The sequence below is a fragment of the Martes martes genome (assembly GCF_963455335.1).
Source record: "Martes martes genome assembly, chromosome: 6".
Classification (NCBI taxonomy): Eukaryota; Metazoa; Chordata; class Mammalia; order Carnivora; family Mustelidae; genus Martes; species Martes martes.
The window spans coordinates 1,655,117-1,677,946 of NC_137893.1; the positions used below are offsets into that span (position 1 = coordinate 1,655,117).

General features: G+C 57.5%; 1 protein-coding gene across 1 annotated transcript in view; it reads right to left on the reverse strand.

The window, feature by feature from the left end:
* The window catches only part of KIF25 (kinesin family member 25), a gene marked incomplete at both ends in the record, with an annotated part of 45,483 nt that extends 22,895 nt beyond the window's left edge, over positions 1-22,588 (reverse strand). Inside the window, 9 exons of the mRNA XM_080807069.1 lie at positions 2,153-2,189; positions 4,095-4,183; positions 7,419-7,522; positions 8,196-8,334; positions 9,839-9,961; positions 10,046-10,255; positions 11,991-12,128; positions 15,236-15,301; positions 22,517-22,588. Coding sequence (XP_080663195.1) covers positions 2,153-2,189; positions 4,095-4,183; positions 7,419-7,522; positions 8,196-8,334; positions 9,839-9,961; positions 10,046-10,255; positions 11,991-12,128; positions 15,236-15,301; positions 22,517-22,588 — 978 coding nt within the window. The remainder of the gene's footprint in view (positions 1-2,152; positions 2,190-4,094; positions 4,184-7,418; positions 7,523-8,195; positions 8,335-9,838; positions 9,962-10,045; positions 10,256-11,990; positions 12,129-15,235; positions 15,302-22,516) is intronic.
* Positions 22,589-22,830: the final 242 nt, after the last annotated feature.

Here is a 22,830-nt window from a genome sequence, read left to right on the forward strand (position 1 = left end):
AAAAAACCACCAAACCCTCCAACTTCTGAATTTGAAGCTTCAGAGGGACTTGGACAGGGACTGGAGGGGACAGTCGCCAGGATGAACGTAGGTGCATCAGGGCGGGGGCCGCAGCAGGTCCTCCACACGTGGGGGCCGGGCCCCAGGCTCAGGAGACCGGTTCCTGACGAGAAATAACTCCGAAGGTCGACCAGGACGCCCACAGACCACGCAAAGTGTAGAAAAGGTCAGAACTTAACCATGAATACAGTGTCTAGAGCTCCTTTCAGCTCAAATTCCTAGGAAGGAGAATTTAATTTGTTCCCTGCTGTTTGAGGTGACATACGATGCATCCAGTGACAGGTGAAAAAATACCTAAAAACAAGCACTTTCTAAAGTGCTCACTTCTGCAGCCTGTTGGGAGCGTTGACCGGAGCGCCAGACGGGCCGCTCTGCAGAACGGAGGCCGTGGGTCCGCGGACGGAAGGGTCCTCGCAGGTTACACGACCTGTGACCGCGGCGGGATGCGCTGCAAAGGCCGACCTCTCGGTGGTGGGGGTGGAGGGAGGGCAGGTGAGCGGCCACACGCGGCTTGCACACGCGGCTTGCACACGCGGCTCGCACATGCGGTTTACACGCAGCCCGCCATCTAGAGGCCGTCATCGCAGCCGAGAGCTCACACCCCACGTGCTCCCTACGTTCATGCTGCGACGGTCGTGACGTGCTGCCCGGATGCGGAAGCCCAGCACAGTCATGACTCTTACTGGTGGGGACTCTCGACCGTGCACAAACACGGGCCGTCACCGCCCGGCTGACCTTCGCTCCCGCTGGCGTCATACACGTGCCCAACCCACCGGCCAGCTCTCTGGCGTGTTTTAGGACGCTCTGCCGACCGAGCTACCCGGGCTCTTCTCTGGCGTGTTTTAAATTGAACATCAGACAACAGCGTCCCTGCGTTCCGCTGATGAGGACTCCCGTCTCCACACGCACAGCGCCGTCACTAACCCCACATTGTGAAGTCAGCGGGACAGATCTGGTCCCCCTGGCTGTCCCCACAGCGTGCGGTTCACAGCTGGGCGCGGGCGCTGGGATCGCGAGCCCCGTGCGTCTCTCCTGCTGGCCCCTATCTCCCTTCCTGGTGGTCTGATTTCTCAGAGAACTCGGGTCCCTTGTCCTGTGATGTGTCTCTCCTTCCGACTCGCAGATTTCTTGCTCTGGTTCAGAAGGACAGACCCTGAGGCTCCGTTCGATGCAGGCTCGGCTTTGAGGCCCCAGTTTCTCCGTCACGGGGCTGTCTACTCTTCCCATCCATCACCACTTCCTAATGTCTGAGCATCTTGCTTTGGGGGAAATTTCGAGGGCTCTGGGTTCCAAGGGCTTCCGGAACCTTCCGTGGTAAAGATCCTGCCGACCCCCAACGGTCTTGTGCCCACTGAAGTCTATCCCCCAGAGCCATTAGGACTTTCAAGTACTGAGTTCTCATTGTATCACATACTCCGTATCTGTATTAGCTAGACTCTTCTACAGAGAACAACCTTCCCTAGCCAGCAACCCCGCAGTCCATCTCATACTGGAAAGCCATCATAATGTTTACCTCTTTGTAACTTCTAGAACAATCGGCTGAAGGTGTTCGACTCTTGGCACCCACGGCCACTGCGGAGCCCCGTGTCCCCGCACGTGGAAGCCAGGCGGGACGCTGGGGTTCCTGCTCTCACTCCCAGGCCTCCTGGGTACAGAAAACTAAGAAACAAGCAGGTTCTGAAGAAAACACAAAACCACGAGCCCATGGTCTCTGTGGCCATGGCACGAGTCTAAAACCAGTCGGGTCACCCGGTTGCACAGGTTCGAGGCTTGTGTTTCCTCCCTAATGCTCTAAACTTCAGGCCCGCTCTTGCCTGTGCTGGCTGGTTTGGGAGCCGGAAAACCAGGTAAAATGAAGGTGAAGTTGCTTTCCTCACACGCCCCCACAGGTAGGAGCCTTGCGGCGTCACACGATGCACGTGCGCCCGGAGGCTCATCGGTGTATCGCTCCCATGGAAACCAAGACCCAGAACCCGTCATCACCCACGAGGCTTTCTAAATTACTCCCCGGGGGGGGGGGGGACATCTGGGAACCGTGGAACCATCACACGGGAGGCTCCTCCAAAGACGGTGTGTTGGGGACGTCACTCACGTCGTCGACCGCGTGGACCACTCCTGCGGGCGCCGAGCTGGGGGTAGGAGGACAGTGAAAACAGGCGTCACTGCGGCGTTCCCATCTGTTTCCCCACCATCCACACTCTTCCACACTCCTTCCTTCCTTCCTTCCTTTCTGTTTCTTTCTTTCAGAGAATGTGAGAGAGAGAGAGAGCGCACGCGCATGCAGGCGGAGGGGAGGGGGCAGAGCGGGAGGAAGACAGACTCTCAAGGAGACGCCGCACAGAGCAGGCAGCCCGATGCAGGACGCGATCCCAGGACCCTGAGACCACAAGCTCAGCCGAAGGCAGCCGCGTCACCGCCTGAGCCCCGCGGGCGCCCGACACTCTACACCGCGCTCGTTTCTGCTGAACCCTCTTTTGTCTTCACCATCTGGTCCTCCCCACCGGTGCTCTCCTCGCCTCTGGCTTCGTCTCTCTGCGCCCCTTCTGCCCCCCACGCCTCCCTCTTGTACCAACGTCTCTGACTCTTCCCCGTTGCTCAGTTCCCCTCCCCTCCCTCCTCCTAACATTCTCTGGACGTGTTTTCTCCCGCGCCTCGGCTCTCCACGCCCCACTCCCTGTGTGTCGTGGGAGAGACGGGACATCTCTACCCGAGTCTCGGGGTGACTGATGGGCAGCAAACCTCAGAGCACAGTCTCTGCCTTCGGGAACTCGGGGCTTCGAGGGCGGTCGGGAACCTGGAAAAACACAACGTGCTCCAGAGCGAACATCAGGTGAACATAGGCGAGGCGGGGACCTGAAGGGAAGTCCGCGAGGCCGCGGGGACGTGCCGACCGGCAGGAGCAGCACCGGGCCGCGGGACTTCCTGCGACGGTGGGGACAGCCCAACCCCGGCAGCGAGACGTCGCTCACGCCCCGGGAACCCCGCGCACAGGGAGACACCATGGAGCAGGACCGCCAGCCCTGTGGTACGCCGCGGTTCCCGACACACCTGGCTTCCTGGCCCTTTGACAGACGGCTGCTGGCCGCTGGCCACCACGGCCCAGCAAGGTCTTAGCTAGCGAAGTAAGACTGGATGAGAAAGATGTCCACTCGCTGTCAAAGACATAAGAACTGTGTTTCACACTGTAGGGCTGGCCCGGGGCCTCCGGAAGACCTTCCGACGTCACATGCTAGACCGTAGGACACACACACCAGCGAGATGCGAGGGAGGCCCCTCCAGGAGAACAAGATTTAGGCGGGCAAGGGGAGGCCCCCGACATGAGCCAACTTACAGGGCAAGGGTGAGAGCCTGTTGGCCGCAGAGCCCCCAAGGCTGACCTAAGGGAAGCAGGGGGCTAGTGGGCAGCATCGTGTGGGCCGGAGGGCCCGGAATGTGGGATCCATTCCACAGGCAACGGGGCCGACCTTTCCGCAAGGGTTTGTTTCATCTGGGGAAGAAGGGAAGGTCCTGTTGAGGACGGTTTTCAAGTAAACAGCCAACTGAAACGACGTGAGGTAGTTCTGTGCTACTCATCAATACCACCAGAACTCTGTCCAAGTCACAACGACCAGCCGCGTCCACACTGATGACCTTCTCGCAGCCCAGAGGGGTCTTCAGAGTCAGTAAAGTAGGATGCCCCTTCCCTCTGACGGACGAACGGACAGAGAAGGACCAGCCAGAGCCTGGCCTTGTCAATTGCTGAAAGAAGCCTCACCCCATCGGGCCGCAGAACCCCTACGACCCACACGGGGCTCGCTCGGAACTTCCGGCCACATTCAAGCCACATTCCAGCGGCCTATTAACTACTCAGCTCCTTCCAGAAAATCACTCTCCCCCAGAGCATGAGAAATCCCGCTTCGGGGCCAGGGGCAGGAACACAGGAGGCACAGGAAATGGCTGCACTTTCTTTCCTTCAAAGAGACATGTACGTGCACGCACACACACGCACGTGCACACACACACGCACACACACACACCATGCAGAAGGAGATCACCTGTCCCGGGAAGCTTGACCATCAAATTCCTCATCGGAAGGCAGCAGAGGGCGGATCCGACAATGAACTCTGACATTCCCTTTCAGCTCCTACAACCAGAGAGTTCCCAAGTGTGAGCGGAGGACCCGTTTCCCCGGAGAGGGATCCCCAGTACTGGGTTCTGAGCAAGTCCCCAGGAATGGTTCGTGCTCTTTCAAGCTCTTGAAAAAACCCACATGAATGTGTCCCCTGGCAAATGACTGTCCTGTTGTGCTCAGACATGCTCCCTGGCACGGCGCGGGCCTCGTTTGCCCATGGGTCCTTTCCCAACGTCGACACCATAATGAAGCCATCCATTCCTCCTTCACGACACAGCGTGTCAGAAACACAAACTCTGCCGCCGTGTCCCCGGAAGCCACGCGTCCCCAGCACCTCCCGCCAGCCCTCAGTGCACAGCTGCGCTGCGCATTCCCCCAACAGCTAAAGCATCGGGTTTTTATCGCTCCTGAAGGGCCGTGTCCAGAACAAGCAGCTCATCTCCAGCTGCACGTTTCTGACCTTCTGACCGTCCTTGCAGCCTTGACACCAACGACCTAGTCCGTGCTTGGGACTGTCACCTGACACTGGGAATTCCGCACCCACCGGAAGGGAGCCACGCACTCCTCCCCAGCACCCCAGATGACAGACACGTCAGTGGGAAAGCATGGGGATTGTCAGCGTGGCCGTGGTTCTACCAGAATCCGACATCTGTGGGGACAGACGTGGGCTTGGGAACCAACACCGTGTCATAAGACAGGAAAGACCATGCAGAAGGAGAGGGAGGGCCAGGCGGGAGAACCTGGGAGACAGCAGGTGAAGGGCGGTGTCAGGTAACCTAAGAGGTGGCCGCATCCCTGAGTGAAGAAGTGTCACCAACAGGAAGGGATGGCCACCTCCACTTCACGCGCACGCGGCCTCCATCGGCACAGCCCGGTGTGGTCCGGGAAGCCTGGGGGAGGGACCCGGTCCCCAGACTGAGCCTGGGGTCCGAGGTCCTGTGGCAGGGCTGCAAGAGGGACTCCCGCTAACAACCACGATGCTGCTGCTGCTGTGAGTTCCGGCACGTTCTCCCATTTAAAAACTGATCTCAGCTTGCAAGGCGATGCTGCTGGCGGTCACCTCTCTAGGCACCTGCTCTCGCCCCACTGCCGCATCAGCCTGCACCTGTGCACCTGCATTCTGCTTAGCCTAGGGCTCTATCCTGTGGAAATATTTTGGGATACTCTTTGCCATTCGATACGTTTGCTATAAATCCCTTTCAAATTTATATCCTTGTCTCCATCAAGTCAGTAAGAATTAGGATCCAAAGAGTCTGGGCAGAGCCCAGAGGATTTCCCTGCACAGCTTCTCTCCTGGTTGTCATCTGGGTAGGGGTCCCATCCCTGGCTGATCCGGCCTGCCCCTCCACCCTGCGCCTTCCTTACAGACACAAAAACCCAGGGGCAGGGGCTGGCCTCCGAGCTCTTATACTGACGTTCTGGTCATGAATATTTCATGTCATGCTTTTGCAAATGCCTGGCTGAAACCAGATACTCTGCATCTCTCCTATTCTCTCGATGTGGCACCTGGAAAGGACATGGGGACATCTTCATTCTCGCACGTGCCTACTGGTTCCCGTGAGCAGCACGTTTGCCCTCTGAGCAGTCAGAAAAACTCCCTGGTGACCGGTTCCAAATCTTACGCAGGACTCACAGCTGGTTGGTTCAACCGGTAGCCAAGCATGGCTGTTTTTGCCCCATCAGCATGAGTAAGACGCCTACTGACTGGTTTACGGGCTGGAGGGCTCTTGGGTCCCTGGGTCTCCCTGACGCTGAGACCCACTGTCTGCCAGCCGGTCTTCCAGGGTGCAGAACGCAGCTGGGGGGCCAAGCCTCGTCCCTCCGGACCTGGTTCCTGCCGAGAGGGCCCGCCCGGCCCCTTCAGGCCCCGGGCGAGAGCAGGGGCCCGGCAGCTCCTGGCTGGTCTCTCACCTGGTCTGTGCAGCAGGGCGACACCAGGTCAGGACGAGGTATGAACACGCACCAGGCGCTTCCAGAGCGCCTGGCTGCAGGAAACGCACAGTGGATGGTGGCCCAGAGCCCGAGCCCCAACGGCAGGCAGCCTAGGACAGGGAGGGCCCCACCGACCCGTAGGGGACCCGGGGGCACTTCCCAGGAGCACAGGCTCCTTGGGACCGTGAGCCCGCCACGCGCGCCGGTCTCCCGGGAGCAAAGCTCATCCAACAGACCATCAGCTCCGGCCTCGCCCGAGCGCACACGGAGCCGGGGTCCTCACACCTCCCGGGCCTCAGCCCCACACCACTGCAGAGGAAGGCGAGCCGGCCCCGGCGCCCCCCTGGCCACGGAGGAAAGCGAGGGCCAGCGCCGGCGGAAGGCTGAGCTCTAACGACCCGGCTGACGCATTCCAGGGGCGCCCTCGCAGACCCCCCCTTGCAGACCCCCCCCCACCAGGCCTGCCCTTGCCCTGGCACTCAGCCAGGGGTCTCCCGCCCCGCCCCACCCCGCTGCCGCTCAGCCCCGCCCTTTCCAGACTGCAGGCCCCGCCTCCCACAGGCCACGCCTCCCACAGGGGCCACACTTCCTCCGCTGGCCACGCCTCCCATCGGCCCCCCCTCCCGCGGGCCACACCTCCTCACTGGCCACACCTCCCCCGAGGGCCACGCCTCCCACAGGGGCCACACCTCCCCCAAGGGCCACGCCTCCCATCGGCCCCCCCTCCCGCGGGCCACACCTCCTCACTGGCCACACCTCCCCCGCGGGCCACACCTCCCCCGAGGGCCACGCCTCCCATCGGCCCCCCCCTCCCGCGGGCCACACCTCCCCCGAGGGCCACGCCTCCCATCGGCCCCCCCTCCCGCGGGCCACACCTCCTCACTGGCCACACCTCCCCCGCGGGCCACACCTCCCCCGAGGGCCACACCTCCCCCGAGGGCCACGCCTCCCGCGGGCCACACCTCCCCCGAGGGCCACGCCTCCCATCGGGCCCCCCCTCCCGCGGGCCACACCTCCTCACTGGCCACACCTCCCCCGCGGGCCACACCTCCCCCGAGGGCCACACCTCCCCCGAGGGCCACGCCTCCCGCGGGCCACACCTCCCCCGAGGGCCACGCCTCCCATCGGGCCCCCCCTCCCGCGGGCCACACCTCCTCACTGGCCACACCTCCCCCGCGGGCCACACCTCCCCCGAGGGCCACGCCTCCCATCGGGCCCCACCCACCTCTCAGGCCACACCTCCTCGCCTCTCCACCCCCACCCCCACCTTCCACGGAGGTCCCTCCTCCCTTCTTGGGCTGTGGACGCCGCTCACCACCAGACGGTTGTGCAGCACCTTCCTCTGCTGCCTCTCCAGCTCGTACCGCGCGCTCACGTCCTGCAAGGACCTCTCGAGGTGGCCCGCCTTCGACTGCCAGGCTGCGGGGACAATTTTGCCCCAAGTGCGAATGCGGTTTCAGGGGAGGATGTTCAGCGCTCCACCTGCAGGAGGCCGCCGCGCCCGAGGGAGAGCCGGGGCCCTTCCCCCCTCCCCCCAGCCCCCCCTTACAGAGCCGAGGCACAGCACAGCCCATGAGACCACCGAACGGCCCCCTTTCCCGGAGCGCGCAGCACGGAGGAGGACCGCCCGCGAGCATGCACGTGCCACCTGTCACCTGAGACCCAGCAGGACGGTCCCTGAGCGGACCCTCCCAGTGAGGTTGGCCTCATTCCCACCGTGCTGCTGGGGCGAGCACTTACAGCCCCGGGGCCAAAGCACCCTGCTCCCCGGGCTGTAAGTCTGGTAGGCGACAAGAACATCCCCATCTCCACCCAGTAGTGACCAAGCCCAAGAAAGAGGTGACCAGACAGAAGGGACATCACACCACACATCAGGGACATCTGACACAGGAGACTCAGCAGGGACGCGGCACCAGCGCAGGGCCAGCATCAGCGTTTAGGGAGCCTCCTATCATCCCCACAGGACAGGGGGACTCTCGTGTCCATTCCCAGGCAGCAGCACAAAGTCACAGCTGATGCCAACTCCAACCCCCGGCAGGCCTCTGTCCCTGGCAACGGGCCAGGCGGCCACTGGGTTAGGGCCCCACCTTACCTAGCAAAGCCTCGTGGCAGAGCGGTGCCCTCTGCACGGCCGCCACCACCGCGGAAAGCCCGTCCTGCAGGCACTCCCGGCAAGCTCTGAAACCCTCCAGAGAAGACGCTCGCAGCGCCTCTGTGTCGTGCTTCAGGGCCTGGACCAGAAGAACACACCCGGCTGAGATAATGTCATAGGTCACACGGCACCATTTGGAATAGTCACGTGAGTGTCTATAAAACAAGACCACAGCCACACGGGCAACGCGGTCACGCACGGACTTCCCAGGACCTGCGCCTCTTCAGAGCTGAAGCTCTCCAACGTTTGAGGGAGGACGGCTTCCTGTCCGCCGCGGACGTCCTCGCGAGGCCGGCCAGGCCCCAGTCCCCATGCCGCCCTCCGCACGCGGGAACGGAGCTCTGGTCTCTCTTCCCGACCGCCCTCGGGACCACACTGTCCTGAGCACACGGCGACAGCCATGCTGGCCCCTGTGCTTGTGTGACCCACATCCAGGTGCACATGCGAGGGTGTTCAGAGAACTCGGGGGACAATGGAGCCTATAAGCGGTACCCCCCCCCACATCAGGGGCTCTTCCCTTCTGAGGCCGTGGGACGCTGTTTGGCACCAGGACAAGTGTCCCAGAAGGAAGGAGCCGACGTCCTGGGGTTTGACATCTAGCAAGTGAATCACAAGATCCCCGCCGATCTGAGATACATGTCCTTGGGTTAAGTCTTTCTTTTCTGTAAAAAGAAGACCATTTCCGTATGTTCCGTATCAGAAACATTCTGATAGAATGTCCACACTGACATTTCGCATCGTTAGCACATAGGACGCGGGTAAAGTCACACGCTGTGGCCAAAGACGGATCCCTTCCACCGAGCTGCAAGAGGACAGGCGACTCCGCACGCACTCCCGCGGTCCGTGGGCAGGCGAACAAGCCTGTCGGGCGACTGATCGCGTTTACAGATGGCGTTTCTGCTGTTGTCACAATGATCTTTCTTTTCCCCTCCTGATTTCTACCCCGGTCACATTGTTTGTAAGGAAAGGTGAACAATGCTCCTGAGCACACCACAGTATAAAAATAACCTGGACACCTGCCAGGCGCCCTAGAGCCACGGCCGCGCTCTGACTTTCTTTCCGGACACCTTAGCAGTTCACCGGGAGCCGCCCCTGTGACTGCGGCGCCGAGCGACTGGGTTATCCGGGCCCCAACAAAGCCGCTCTCCGCCCTGTGACACTGGATTAAAGGAGAGGCCCACCCTGCCTCCCCGTGTGGCGGGATCAGAGCTGCGTCACACGGCCCGGCCACCGCCGCACGGTGCTTCTCCTTCCCGCGTGGGCTCAGGACCCCAGGCCTCCGAGTCGGCAGGTGGCCGCCAGGAAGGCAGAGCTCCCGACCTGAGCGCCAGGGCCCCATGTCCCCAGCACAGGGACGCTTCTCCCGCCTCGCGAAGAGGGCCACGGGGGCAAACGTGCTGGGACCCCACGCCTGCCGACCGAGGAGCTTCGCTTCCCTACACCAAGGCTCCTCCTAACCTCTTCAGACTGGATCTGTGCTCACAGGCTTAAACTTCCCCAGTCTCACCAGAAACGGCCCCGTGAGTGAGGGACACGGACGGCCGCGTGTAAACACAACGACCCACTCGGGGAGCTGCTCCTACCTGAATGCGGCGCCAGAGCTGGGGTGTGGCCAGGGCTGCGCTTCTCCGCGGGGGCTCCCGCTCGGGGCACTGGGAGCAGAGCTGGGCGGCTGTGCCGACCCCCTTCCCGCTCATTCCTCGGTACTGTTGTGCACAAGAGAATAAAAGACGGTTCAAAGTGTCAACCTCTGGGAGCAGGGGCACTTTCTCTGAGCGGAGGCTGCTCACCCACTGTCTGCTGAGCTCCACCTGCCCCACCTGCCGCTGCCCGGCCGCACCCCTCGGCCTGCGCAGGGCCCCCCGGGGTGGGAGGTTGAGGGGGGTTATGCGCCACGGGTGCGGGGGCACAGAGGGTGCAGGGACAGGGGTGCAGTGCGGGGACGGGGGGCTCATGTGGGGCCGTGTGGACACGGGGCACAGGGGGGCACGGGGGGTGTGCTGCGGGGACGGGGGGCTCACGTGGGGCCGTGTGGACAGAGGGCGCAGGAGGTCCTGAAGGCATCTGCCTGCGGCAGGTGTTTAAGGACTGAGGTTGTCTGGCCGCTGCAACAATGAAGAGGACAGTGAGTGGGACGGGGGTGGGGGGAGGCCGCAGACCTTGTCAATAATAGGGTCACTGCTTGGGTGTTTCCTTCAGGGCGATGCCAAGTGCGCGGAGATTTTCAGGACAGAAACCTCGTTCGGGAAGACGGCTCTGGGAGTTCGATGGACAAGGATGGAGTGAATGGGGCTGTCACAGGGGACAGAGTAGAGGAGTCAGGACACATTCGGGGACAAACTTGGCATGTCCAGGAGGTGACATGGTGGGACGAGACCGGGGCCCCTGCAGCTCCGAGGTCCCTGGCCTATGTGGCCGGCTGCAGAGGGGCCGTGACTCAGGTCCCGAGGGAATGGTGATGCGTTTGGGATTTTGCTTTGCTTTGGTTTGTGCTCCACAGTGTTTGAGTCCTGATGCTCTCGCGCTGTGTCCTTGTGGCTCGCAGCGGTGCCGACGGCCTCCAGCAGACACCAGCCGCGGCGTCCCACGAGGAGAAAACACACGGCTCGGTAGCAGCCGTCACAGCGCCGTGGCAGCTGCTGCTCAGGGAGAGCGACTCACCACGACCTCACCACGTCCACACGATGTCCTAACCGTGTCCTCGCCACGTCCTCACGATGTCCTAACCGTGTCCTCGCCACGTCCTCACGATGTCTTTACCGTGTCCTCACCACGTCCACACGATGTCCTAACCGTGTCCTCGCCACGTCCTCACGATGTCCTAACCGTGTCCTCGCCACGTCCACACGATGTCCTAACCGTGTCCTCGCCACGTCCTCACGATGTCCTAACCGTGTCCTCGCCACGTCCTCACGATGTCTTTACCGTGTCCTCGCCACGTCCTCACAATGTCCTAACCGTGTCCTCGCCACGTCCACACGATGTCCTAACCGTGTCCTCGCCACGTCCTCACGATGTCCTAACCGTGTCCTCGCCACGTCCTCACGATGTCTTTACCGTGTCCTCGCCACGTCCTCACAATGTCCTAACCGTGTCCTCGCCACGTCCACACGATGTCCTAACCGTGTCCTCGCCACGTCCTCACGATGTCTTTACCATGTCCTCGCCACGTCCACACGATGTCCTAACCGTGTCCTCGCCACGTCCTCACGATGTCTTTACCGTGTCCTCGCCACGTCCTCACGATGTCCTAACCGTGTCCTCGCCACGTCCTCACGATGTCTTTACCGTGTCCTCGCCACGTCCTCACGATGTCCTAACCGTGTCCTCGCCACGTCCTCACGATGTCTTTACCGTGTCCTCGCCACGTCCACACGATGTCCTAACCGTGTCCTCGCCACGTCCTCACGATGTCTTTACCGTGTCCTCGCCACGTCCTCACGATGTCCTAACCGTGTCCTCGCCACGTCCTCACGATGTCTTTACCGTGTCCTCGCCACGTCCTCACGATGTCCTAACCGTGTCCTCGCCACGTCCTCACGATGTCTTTACCGTGTCCTCGCCACGTCCTCACGATGTCCTGACCGTGTCCTCGCCACGTCCTCACGATGTCTTTACCGTGTCCTCGCCACGTCCTCACGATGTCCTGACCGTGTCCTCGCCACGTCCTCACAATGTCTTTACCGTGTCCCCGCCATCCTCACCGCGTCCTCACCACGTGTAACGTGACGGCACGTGGCTCCGAGCCGCAGGGCACGTGAGCTCGCTGCGTGAGCGGGAACCGGCTTGTCTTCGGGAAGACTGCGGAGGCGGAGGGTGCAGGCCTCCCAGCACGGTGGGGCCAACGGGGGACACCTTGTCCCTGAAGCGCCCCTGTGGCGAGGAGGAGGCCCAAGGGGTGCGGGGCTCCCCTCAGCGTCTGCCCCTGGCTGTGGACAGCACAGAAAGCGGGCAGGACGCCAGCCACGGAGATGGGCGCGCCTGGAACAGGAGCTGCTGTGGGGCCGGGACAGGCCGGGGTCGGGGAGGAAGCACCCCGAGGACCGGCGCCGCCTGAGCGTGCGGGGTCGGGGGCCGCGCCCGGCTGCAGATCTTTCCCTGGTGCTTGAATGTTCTTCACTGCGATCCTTTCTACAGCAGGTGACAGAGGCGAGCCTGCCGTCCGCTGGGCAGGGCTGGCCCCCTCCGTGCCGGACGGGAAGCCTGTCCCGTCGATCCAGGGCTCCGCACGCTGTGACCCGGCGCACTGCCGCCATACCAATGACTCGGGACCATCCTTATCTCACGGAGACGAGCTGGGCAGGAGCACGGCCCGGAGAGCCCAGGCCCTGCCCCCGGCTAGCAGCCATGCGGCCCCAGGTCGTGTCTCTGCTGACGGAAAGGAAATAAACTAAACCATGTGGCGATTTCGTTCACTTCGGCTCCTCTGCTCAGAGTGCGGCAGACACTTCCGACGGAACTCCACTCGGTGCCTTGAAGGTAGGAAAGCGCCGTGATGGCAGATGAGTGGATTCTGTCACAACTGTCCGATGAGGGAGTGGAGGGGACGGGGAGTTCTGTTCCCTTTGAGCCGCTCTCCCGTCCCTTCTCTCATCGGTGCTGCAGAATGGGGGGCGTCCGGTAAATGCCAGAGAGGAGACGAGCTCGCGCCTCTTGGGACGGACCCATCGGAGCGGCCGGGGTCGGCACTGTCCCAATGCGGCGGGGCCCGCTCCCCTCCACCCCAGTGCTGAGGCCTCATGGCAGCTCCCACGGTTGCGGAAACCCACGTCTTCCCTGGACTCCAGACTGCGAGGATGGGTGTTTCCTTCCAATCAAAGCTTTTGACTGTAACTCTCCCAAAACCACGTTAAGCAGACTCTTCCCGTGTGCCAGGAGCATGGGGGACGCCCGAGCTCCATGTGTGACAGTGAAAGGGACACGGCGGTGGCTGGAGGACCTATTCTTGATGTGAGCCCTCCACACTGAGGAGAGCCGACACGCGGGGAAGCTCAGAGCAGCCCATCCACGGGACGACGACGGCTGCAGAGAACCCACAGGCCCGTCCCGTCCTGGGCGCAGCAGGCACCGGGAGCCACGTGGTCACGGGCCTGGTCAGACTAGAGCTCGGAGACGTCACGCGGTTCACTGCCTCCACCCGTCATGTGGCTACAGACAAAACTGAAGCAAAACGAAGCCCTAAACCCTGAAGGCTCAGATTCTCTCAGAAAAAACATAATGTACGTTTATTTAAACATCCAGACCCGTATTCCAAAGTCTCCGGTACCGACTGTAGGTCCAACGGGAATTCAGAGGGAAATGAAGTAGAGCGACCGAGTCCGGCACATGGGACGTGGGGCCATCTGGCTTCCGGGGCCAGGCTGGCCACGGAGGGACAGGCCGAAAGCCGCTGGCGCCCGGGGGCACTGAGCAGCAAAGCCCGGAAGCATCAGCGCGGGGCTCCGGGGAGGCAGCGGATTCCTTCGGAGAGAGACACTGAAAACAGGAACGGTGTCCACGAGTAGGACAAGCTGCCCCGGAGGTGTGGCCAGCCACTCTCTGCACCCAGGACGAGCCTGGTGGACGGCGGCTCCTGGAGGGGCCCCGCGCACGCCCTTCCCCTTCCCTGGCCCGTGGGCCGCACAGGAGGCCTGCGCCACAGAAGGAAGATGTTCTGTCTTATAATCATCAAAAATGACGAAGAAAGACTTACCATACAGATGCCAAAAATGTTACAGGCTTTTTGTGTAACTGACACACTATGCCTGATGATCTTAACTGTGAAAAACATGTTTTCAATTTCATCTCGATGACATTTGGGAACACGGCTGGAGCTTCGTGGTGGCCCCTGGCGACGGAAGGTCGTGAACGCCACGAGCCACCTGCTCCACACCTCTAGCCCTGCAATGGGGGAAGGGCCCCAGGGCGTGAGCTGTGGGGTCCAGCCGTCGGCCCGTCCATGCCCCTCAGAGGCGCCGTGGGAAGGCTTGGGTGCAATGCGGGAAATGGGCTTCACTGGGGCTCAGGCCAGAAGCGCTCGCAAAAGGAGCAAATAAATTAGTGCTTCATTTAGGAAACAGTATGGAGAGCCCTACCTTAACCTACAAATGTAGTGCGGCTAAGTCCAGCTCAGTGAAACGGGACGGGGTAATTCAAGGAGCATCAAGGGTTTGAAGACCGAGCTCTGCTGGGACGCCCTCAGGAGAGGTCTGCAGAGGTCACATCTTACAGATGAGGGACGCAGACGAGCCCTAGCTTTCCAGACTGGCCTCTGTTAACAAATGACCACCACCTGGGAGACTCAGGACAACACAAGGGCATCAGCTCACGATCCTGGAGGCCAGCGCCCCAAACCCAGAGGCTTTGGGGCAGGACCCGCACACCTCTCCGGCTCCCGCAGCCACTGAGGTGCCCTGGCCATGCTGCGTCACGTCCCCTGCTCCGTCCTCAAGTGGCCCTCTCCTCCCGCAGGGCTGCGTGGCATGCAGGGCCCAGCCGGGGCTCCGGGGGGCAGCAGCGGCTGGCGGGCCGTTCGAGACCAGAAGGGACAGGCTCCTGCCACCTGGCGCTCTCTGCCATGCTCCCTCCCTTCCAGGTGCATGGCGGACCGGGGTCCACTCACGCGAGCGTCCTTGCCAGGATGCCAGGATCGGTCGGTACGTGGGGGAGGGCAGGGGATGAGCCTGAAGGGCCTGAAGGTCCTTGAGGGGAGAGGCAGAGGGGGTGTCACGATGGCAACCACGAGGGGACTGAACACCCACTCGTACGCTTCAGCTGGGGGAACGCATGTCCGTACGTCGGGCCTCAGTAAAGCGCAGCCCCTCACTAACTTAGTCCTCACTAGACACTCGTGGGCACGGGAGCAGACCTCGGGCGGCATCGGAGGCGGGGGTCCTGGCTACCTTGCTGCATGGCAGAGAGGGAAGGCCAGGACGGGCGGCGGCCGGGAGCCCGGGGTGGACTCAGTCCAGCTCCACCTGCCAGACGCGTGGGGGCACTACCTGGGCCAGTCGCAGGTGAAGAACAGCATTTTCCATTTCCAGTTCAACTATCCGCTCTTCTTTGGCCTACAACAAGGACCAAACAAGGGAAATTATCACCATAATCGATACTCATCAGTAAACACTCCACCCTCGGAAGGAAGCCAGCCCCCGCATCCGTGAAGAGCTGCGGGGGAGGTCAGCTGGGGCAGGGGGCTGTTTCTGACACGGACAGAGCCCACATACCCCGCATCTACGACCCCCACGCCAAGTGTGGTCCCTGGCTGCCGCTCCTGGGGCTTGCTGGAAACGCAGAATCAAACATTATGGCACATAAATTTGAGCCCAATTAAACTGCCGAAAAAGCCCCACCCCAGATCTACCAGAGTCTGCACGTTAGCGAGAGCTCCCGGTGACCTGTATGCAATGTAAAATCTGGAACACACTAAAATCAGCATTTCTGTCCTTACATTAGCTCACACTGAAAAGCTACCTGTTAGAAATCGGTCATGTGCCAAGCACTTGTCTGGATACTGTGGACACAGTTGTGAACCGATCAGATGCGGGGCTCCCATCCTCATGGGAGACGTGGAAAAGCCCGTGCATGGGTAAGTGAGCTGGGGGGACAGTGGCAACACCACAGTTAACTCAGTCTGTGGGTTCAGAGACAGAGTGGCTGCCCAAGGTGGGGACAGGGCTGGCAGGGCCAGCAAGGAGACCAGAGCAAAGGGGAAAGCCCGTGCAAAGGCCCTGAGGCAGGGACGAGTTCGCTGAGTTGAGGAGCGAAGAGAAGGTAAGACTCCAGGGGGGAGGCTGGGGTCTGGGAGGAGAGATGACAGGGAAGAAGGGACTGTTGTCTGCAGGGTTTTAAGCAGAGGAGTTTAAATAAGAGCTATTTACAGTGAACGCTGAGCAAGCCAGCTGCTGGAGGCCTCGGTGGATGGAAAAGCATGGGTTTCCCTGAAGGTGGTCCAGAGGCCGTCCTTTCTGCAGGGAGTCCCTCCCCCAGCCCGCTGGCACGCAGCTCTCAGATTGCTGTGATCATTTCGGGACAAGCTCTTTGTGACTGGTTATAAAACCAGAAACTTGGCTGTCATCTGGACTTTCTGTTACCATGTTCAGTCAGTTTTACCTCTTGAAAAAAAATACCAAACTTGGAGTATTTCCGCAGAAGTCCACTTCTGGCATCTAGCAGATGCTGCCCCTGGCCGCAGCCCTATGGAGCTGGACTTCACCTTCATGCAGCTCACCGGCCCAGGTGTGCGGTCAGTGGCTTCCGTATACTCACCGCTGTGCCAATGTCACCAAAACTAGTTGGCAGTTATTTTCATCTCCCTGAAAGGAAGCCCCACCCCTTAGCCATCGCCCCTGACGACCCCCAACCCATCCCAAGGAAACCACTAATCTACTCTCTGTCTCCACAGATTTGCCAATTCTGGGCATTTTGGAGCCACAGAATCATAGGCTGTGTAGCCCCCGTGAGCGGTTTCCTTCACTGGGCACCTTGTTCTCAGGGCGGAACCATGTCGCGGCATCCTACCAGAATTTCATTTCCTTTCACTGCCCGATCATACAGCTGTATAGCTGTTCCTGAACGAGTTTTTGTGGGACACACAGTTCCCTTTTACCTGGGAGTATTCCTAGGATGGGGACTGCATGTGGTACCTCCAGTTAGCATCTGGGGAACTGCACACTCCCGTCTGCAGTGCGTGACAATGCCAACCTGGCCACACCCTAGCCAAAACTTCCCATCTGTCCTCTGAGCACGGCCATCTGAGTGGGTAGGAAGTGGCATGTCATTGCAATTTGGTCTGCATTGCCCTGATGACTAATGCTGACTGTCAATTTCCAAAGTGCAAGTCATGCAATCCTTGGTTAAATTTTTTCTGAAGCATTTTATTATCTTTGATGACATTTAAGTACAATTGTTGTTTTTAATTCACTTTTTTTCCCCATTGCTATGAAGTAGAAAGACAGTAGATTTTTGCACCTGGATCTTGTATTCCTCAACCTTGCTGAAATCACTTACTAGGGCTAGTAGTGTTTTTTGATGGATTTCTTGTGATTTTCCATATATGAGATCATGTCATCTGTAAATGGAATCGTCTTCCTTCCTCCTTTCTGGTATAGACCCCTTTCCCTTCTGTCGTCTTGCCTAACCATGTGGACAAGCACGTCTGGGAAGATGGTAAATGGACGTGGTCAGAGTGGATCGGTTCATCTTGCTCCTTTCACCTTATGTGTGTCAGCTGGGGGTTTCGTGGACGTCCCTTTATCAGCTTTGAGGAGTTGCCATCCATTCCTAGCTGGTCAAGTGTTTTCATCATGAAGTGGAGTTATATTCTGTAAGAAGCATTTTTTCTGCATCTATTGAAATGATCACGGGGTTTGTCCTTTCTTCTATTGAAGCGGTCTATCACATTCACTGACTTTGGAATGCTAGACCATTTGGGGGATGACTCCCACTTGGACATGGTTATAAGCCCTTCAGTTTGCCAGTATTTTCTGAAAAGTTTTCTATCTATATTCATAAAAGATACTGCTCTGGTTTTCTTGTGAGATTTTCATGTGGTTTTGTCATCAGGGCAATACTAGTTTCATGGAATGGGAAGTCTTTCCTCCTTTCTATTTTCCCGAAGAGCCCGTGAAGGATGGCTATTAATTCCTCTCTAAATGTTTGGTAGAATTCATCAGGGAAGCTGTCTGGACTTGGGCTCTCCTTTGTGAGATTTCTAATTCCTCATGTAACCCAGTGCGTTACGGGTGTGTTCACAACTCCTACTTCTTCTTGAATCGGTTTTGGTGATCTGCGTCTCCGCAGAAATCGGAGCATCTCCCCCGGGTTAAATTGTCGGCAGTGCTGTTCCCAACATGTCCGTGTCTCCCTTTTAATTTCTGTGAAGTTGGTAGTAATGTCCTCTCCTCCAGTCTTGATTTTATTAATTTTATTTAGTCAAACAAAGGGTCTGTCCACTTGATTCATCTTGTCACAGAGCCCACTTTTGGTTCTGTTGATTTTCTGTGTAGTTCTTCCAGGCTCTGTTGCCCTCGTTTCTGTTCTAGCCTCTGTCATGCTTCCTTTCTGCTCCTCTCAGTCTTGCTTCACTGCTTCACCCAGTGTCTTGAGGTGGAAGTGCGGGTTGCTGACCTGAGAGCTATCTTGTTTAAAGTAGGTGTTTCCATCTATGAATGCTCCTTCAGGGGCTGCTTTAGCTGCATCCCATAAACCTGGCTAGGTGGCTCTTCATTTTCATTCCTCTCAAAATATTCCCAGACCTCCCTTGTGATTTCTTCTTTCACCCACTGGTTATTTAGAACCGTCTTATTAAATTTTCACCTATTTGTGAATTTCCCAAATTTATTTTGGTTATTAACTTCTACCTCCCCTCTGTTGTTACTGGGGAATATATTTTATATGCCCTTTATTCTTTTCCATGTGTACAGGCTTCCTCTGCGGCCAGCAGGTTGTCTAACCCAGAGAGAGTGTGTTGCATGAGTGTAAGAGCGTATCCTCCGGCTGCGTAGACGGGGTGTTCTGTGCATGTCCTCCTGGTCGGGCTGGTTCAGTAGCACCGTTTACGTTGTCTCTCTCCCTGCTTGTCCTCTGTTCAGTCTGTCTGTCCGTTACTGAGAGGGGAGGGGGGATGTCTGCTGCTATTATTTTTGAGTTGCCTTTTTCTCTCTTGGATTCTGCCAATCTGGGGGCCATGTCATTAGATGCACACATAATTTTCCTATTCCTGATGGAGTGTTACTTCGGTCACAAGCAAATATCCTTTCATCTGAAAGTCTATTTTGTCTGAAACTAGTACAGTCTGCTTGTAGCTGATGCTGGCACGGTGGGTCTTTCTCCACCCTTTTGCTTACAACCTATTTGTATCTCTGAGTCTAACCAGGCCCCCTGTAGACAGACAGTGTGTAGTTAGATGCGGCTTCTTAGCCCGTCTGACAGTACTTGCCTTTTGACTGATGGTTTGTCCATTCACATTGAACGTCCCTGACATGGCTTTATGGCCAACATTTCACTCTTGTTTTCCATGTGCCCCATGTCCTGTTTGTTCCTCATTTACTGCCTTCTTTTGCATTTAGCGGATATTTTCTGGGGTGAAATCTTAATTTCTTTGATGCCCTTTTCCACTAGTTTTGGAATAATTTTCTCAGTGGTTGCATGAGGGCTCGCCCTTACTTTGAACCTGGAATAGACTACTTCACCTTTACAGTCAGATTCCAGTGAGATACGGAAACGCTTGTGTCATAGCTCTATTCTCCTGTCCCACCTGTTGTGTTAGTACCATTACACATCATGTCCATCCACGTATGTTACAGACACAACAATCCAGTGTGATCGTTGCTGCTTTAATTTCAAGTTCTTTAAAGAAGCTGAGACAAGAATGGACAGCATGTATATATTTATAGGGTTCGCTCTGCTGGCTTTCTTCACCATTTTGACTCCTCTTTGCTTGGTGCTGTGCATTCAAACCATCATCTGGCATCATTGCCTTAACTCAAAACTTTGCCTCCATCCACCTACTTTGTACTACTTTTGTCAAAGATATTACATTTCTATATGTTATATTTTCAATGACACAGTTATATATATATATATATATATATATATATATATATATAGTTTTACACAATTGCTTTTTAAGTCAGTGAAGGAAACAAAGAAAAAAAATACACCTTTCCTCTGTATTTTATAATTACATGACCATCTCTACTGGCATTCTTTGTGGATTTGTGTTTCTGTGCGGGGGCGCCTGCTTTCAGCCCCAGGAACTTCCCTTAGCATCTCCTATAAGGCAGGTCTGCTAGTGACAAATTTTCTCCAATTTTGTCTATTGGGGAATGCCTTTATTTTGCCTTCATTTTTATAAGACCGTCTTGCTGGATGAAAGATTTTTGGTTGACAGAGTTTTTGTCTTTCAGCACTTTGAACATGTCACGCACTGCCTTGACCTCCACTGATGCTGAAGAGAGTCTCCTGACAGTCATGGTGGACTGACATGACCAGTCGTTCTTCTCACTCCGCTTTTCTCTTTATTTCTAAGATGCAGGTGGATATGGATTTCTTTGTATTTTTCCTAATTGGAGTTCATTAAGCTTCTTTCATGTGTACCAAATTTCAATAAATTTCGGGAGTTGGAGCAATGATTTCTTGGTCTCCTCTCCTGGTGCTCCCCTGATGTATATGCTGGTGTGCTTACAGGTTTCACACCTTTTCCAGGGGTTGTATTCATTTATCTTCTATTTTTCTCTCTGTTTTTAGGATTGCATAATGTCTACTAATCTAATAGTTTGTGGATTCCTTTTATGTCTATTCAAATCTACTCTTGAGTCCTCTAGAGAACATCCTCATTTCAGTGATTTTCAACTCTAGGATTATAATTTTAAAAATAATTTCTATCTCTTTATTGATATTTTCTATCTGATGAGAAATTATCATATTTCCCTTCTCTTCTGTAATGCAGTTTCCTTTAGTTCTTTGAACATATTTACAACGACTGTTTTGGCTTCTTATTAATTCCAACATCAGGCATTCTCATGGGGAGTTCCTACTATTGGTTTCCCTGCTGTGGATGAGTCTCACTTTCCTGTTTCTTCCATGTCTTATAATTTTTTGTTGAATACAGGACATTTTAGGAAATGAAGAAACTTTAGATAGTGATGCCTTTCCCCCACCCAGTTTTTGTTGTTGCTGTCACTATTTGTGAGCTTTGTTGAGTGACTTAGTTCCCCTCTTCCAGGGAAGTCTGCCCTGCCCCACCCTCCCAGCAGCAAGGACACAGCCACGGGCATGCACATAGGTACTGGGAGACAGTAGTTTAAGCAGGGCTCCTCTTAGCTGTCTCTCCCCCATCTCTCTGTTACTCTGTCTCCCTTGGTATCACAACAACCCCACTAATTATTGACTGCTGTATTGTTTTCAATAATGGCCTGGGGCATAAATTTCTCCACTGTCTGGTATGGTTCAGCTGGGACAGGGATACTTTTGGCAGCCAGTCTGAGGTTTGTCCTAACCCCAGGCTCTTCTTAACCTCGAGTGAACTAGGTGGCCTATTAGCTTGTTGCTCATTATGAGCTGTATCCCACCCCACCCCTCCGCCATTCACTCATTGAAGTCCCAATCCAGGACCTCAGAATGTGGCTGTATTTGGAGAAAGGGCCTTTTCAGGGGTGACTATGTTAAAATGAGGCCATTGGAGAGGGTTTTAATCCAACCTGACTGGTGTCCTTACAGGAAGAGAAGGTGAGGGTACAGAGGGTCCTCCAGAGAGGACACACACAGAGGAAAGCCCACATGAGCGCACCCCAAGGCAGCCACACAAGCCAAGGGCAGAGGCCCCAGGAGAAACCACCCTTGCCTGCACCTTGGTCCCCGATTTTCCAGTCCGCAGAACTGTAACGAGCATATTTCTGTGGTACTTTGTTATGGTGCCCAAGCAGACTGCTAACGGCTCTCGGTTGAGAAGAGCTCGTGTTTCTAAACTTCCCCACAGCGTGTTTTGGGCACAGGTAAAAGAAAGTCGGTTCCTTTGGGAAGAACTTCAGAGCTCTCTCTTCTTAGGGGCTGCCTCTCCTCCCGGGCTAAAATCTCCACAAGTAAAAATCGCCACTCGGGGCACTGGGAAGGGCTGTGGCCTCCGGTCTCTTGGCTGGCTCTGTCACTACGAAACCTTTGTGCTGATGGAGGGTGGAAAGAGCCCTTGGGACCCCAGTATTCCTGGCCTCTGCTCTGGGGTCAGGCCTCTGTCATAGGAGTGGGGGTCCACATGGGTCCCCAAGCATCCACCCCACCCACTGGTAATTTGGCCCCTTCAACTATGTGCTGGTGAGATGACCACCCTGTGGGAAGCGACACACATGCCCAGAGTGGACCTTCTGACCACGGACCCCTCCGCTGTAGCATCATCATGGGGCCGCTTTCGTGGTTTACGTTTGTCGTGACTGTTTATTCCTTTATCCAACAGAGCGGGGTGGTTGCTTACCCACCGTACTCCCACATTCAGCACAGAGAATAGTGAAGGTTCAGGACCTAACAGGAGGGCCCTGGCAGAAGACACAGGTGCCTCAGGCGAAGGGCAGTGAGGCCTCAGGTGTGGGTGGGGGTGGGGTGAGGTCCGAGGGGGATGACAGACTAGGACCTCACACCCTACCGAGAGAAGGGGAAGATGACGGGGCCTCGGCTGCACGAGGTCTTCAGGGGCCATCACCCCAACGCTCCCCTGCTGGCCACGGCCCCAAGGCCAGAGCGGGAGGGGGCGGTCCCGCGGCTCCAGGTGCTGCCGCGGCCGCGCTCACCTGCACCTGACGCTGCAGCTGCCTGGCCCGCTGCTCCGAGATGCGCCCCCAGCGCCCGCCCTGCGCGGGCATCGCCGGGCCCAGCTCTCAGCTGAAACACTGTAACAGAATCCACCGGAACCCGCGTGGGCGGGCGTTTGCGCCCCTCCCCCACCGTGGTTTCCACGCGACGGGGTCAGGGGTTGGCGGCAGGAGCAGGGGAGGGGTCGGAGGGCCCTGTGGGGGAGGGGAGCGGCTCCGTTTGGAGACCATTTCCTGAAGTGCGGCCGCTCCAAATGCCACACAAACAAGCGTCTTCGGGGGACGAGGTGCTT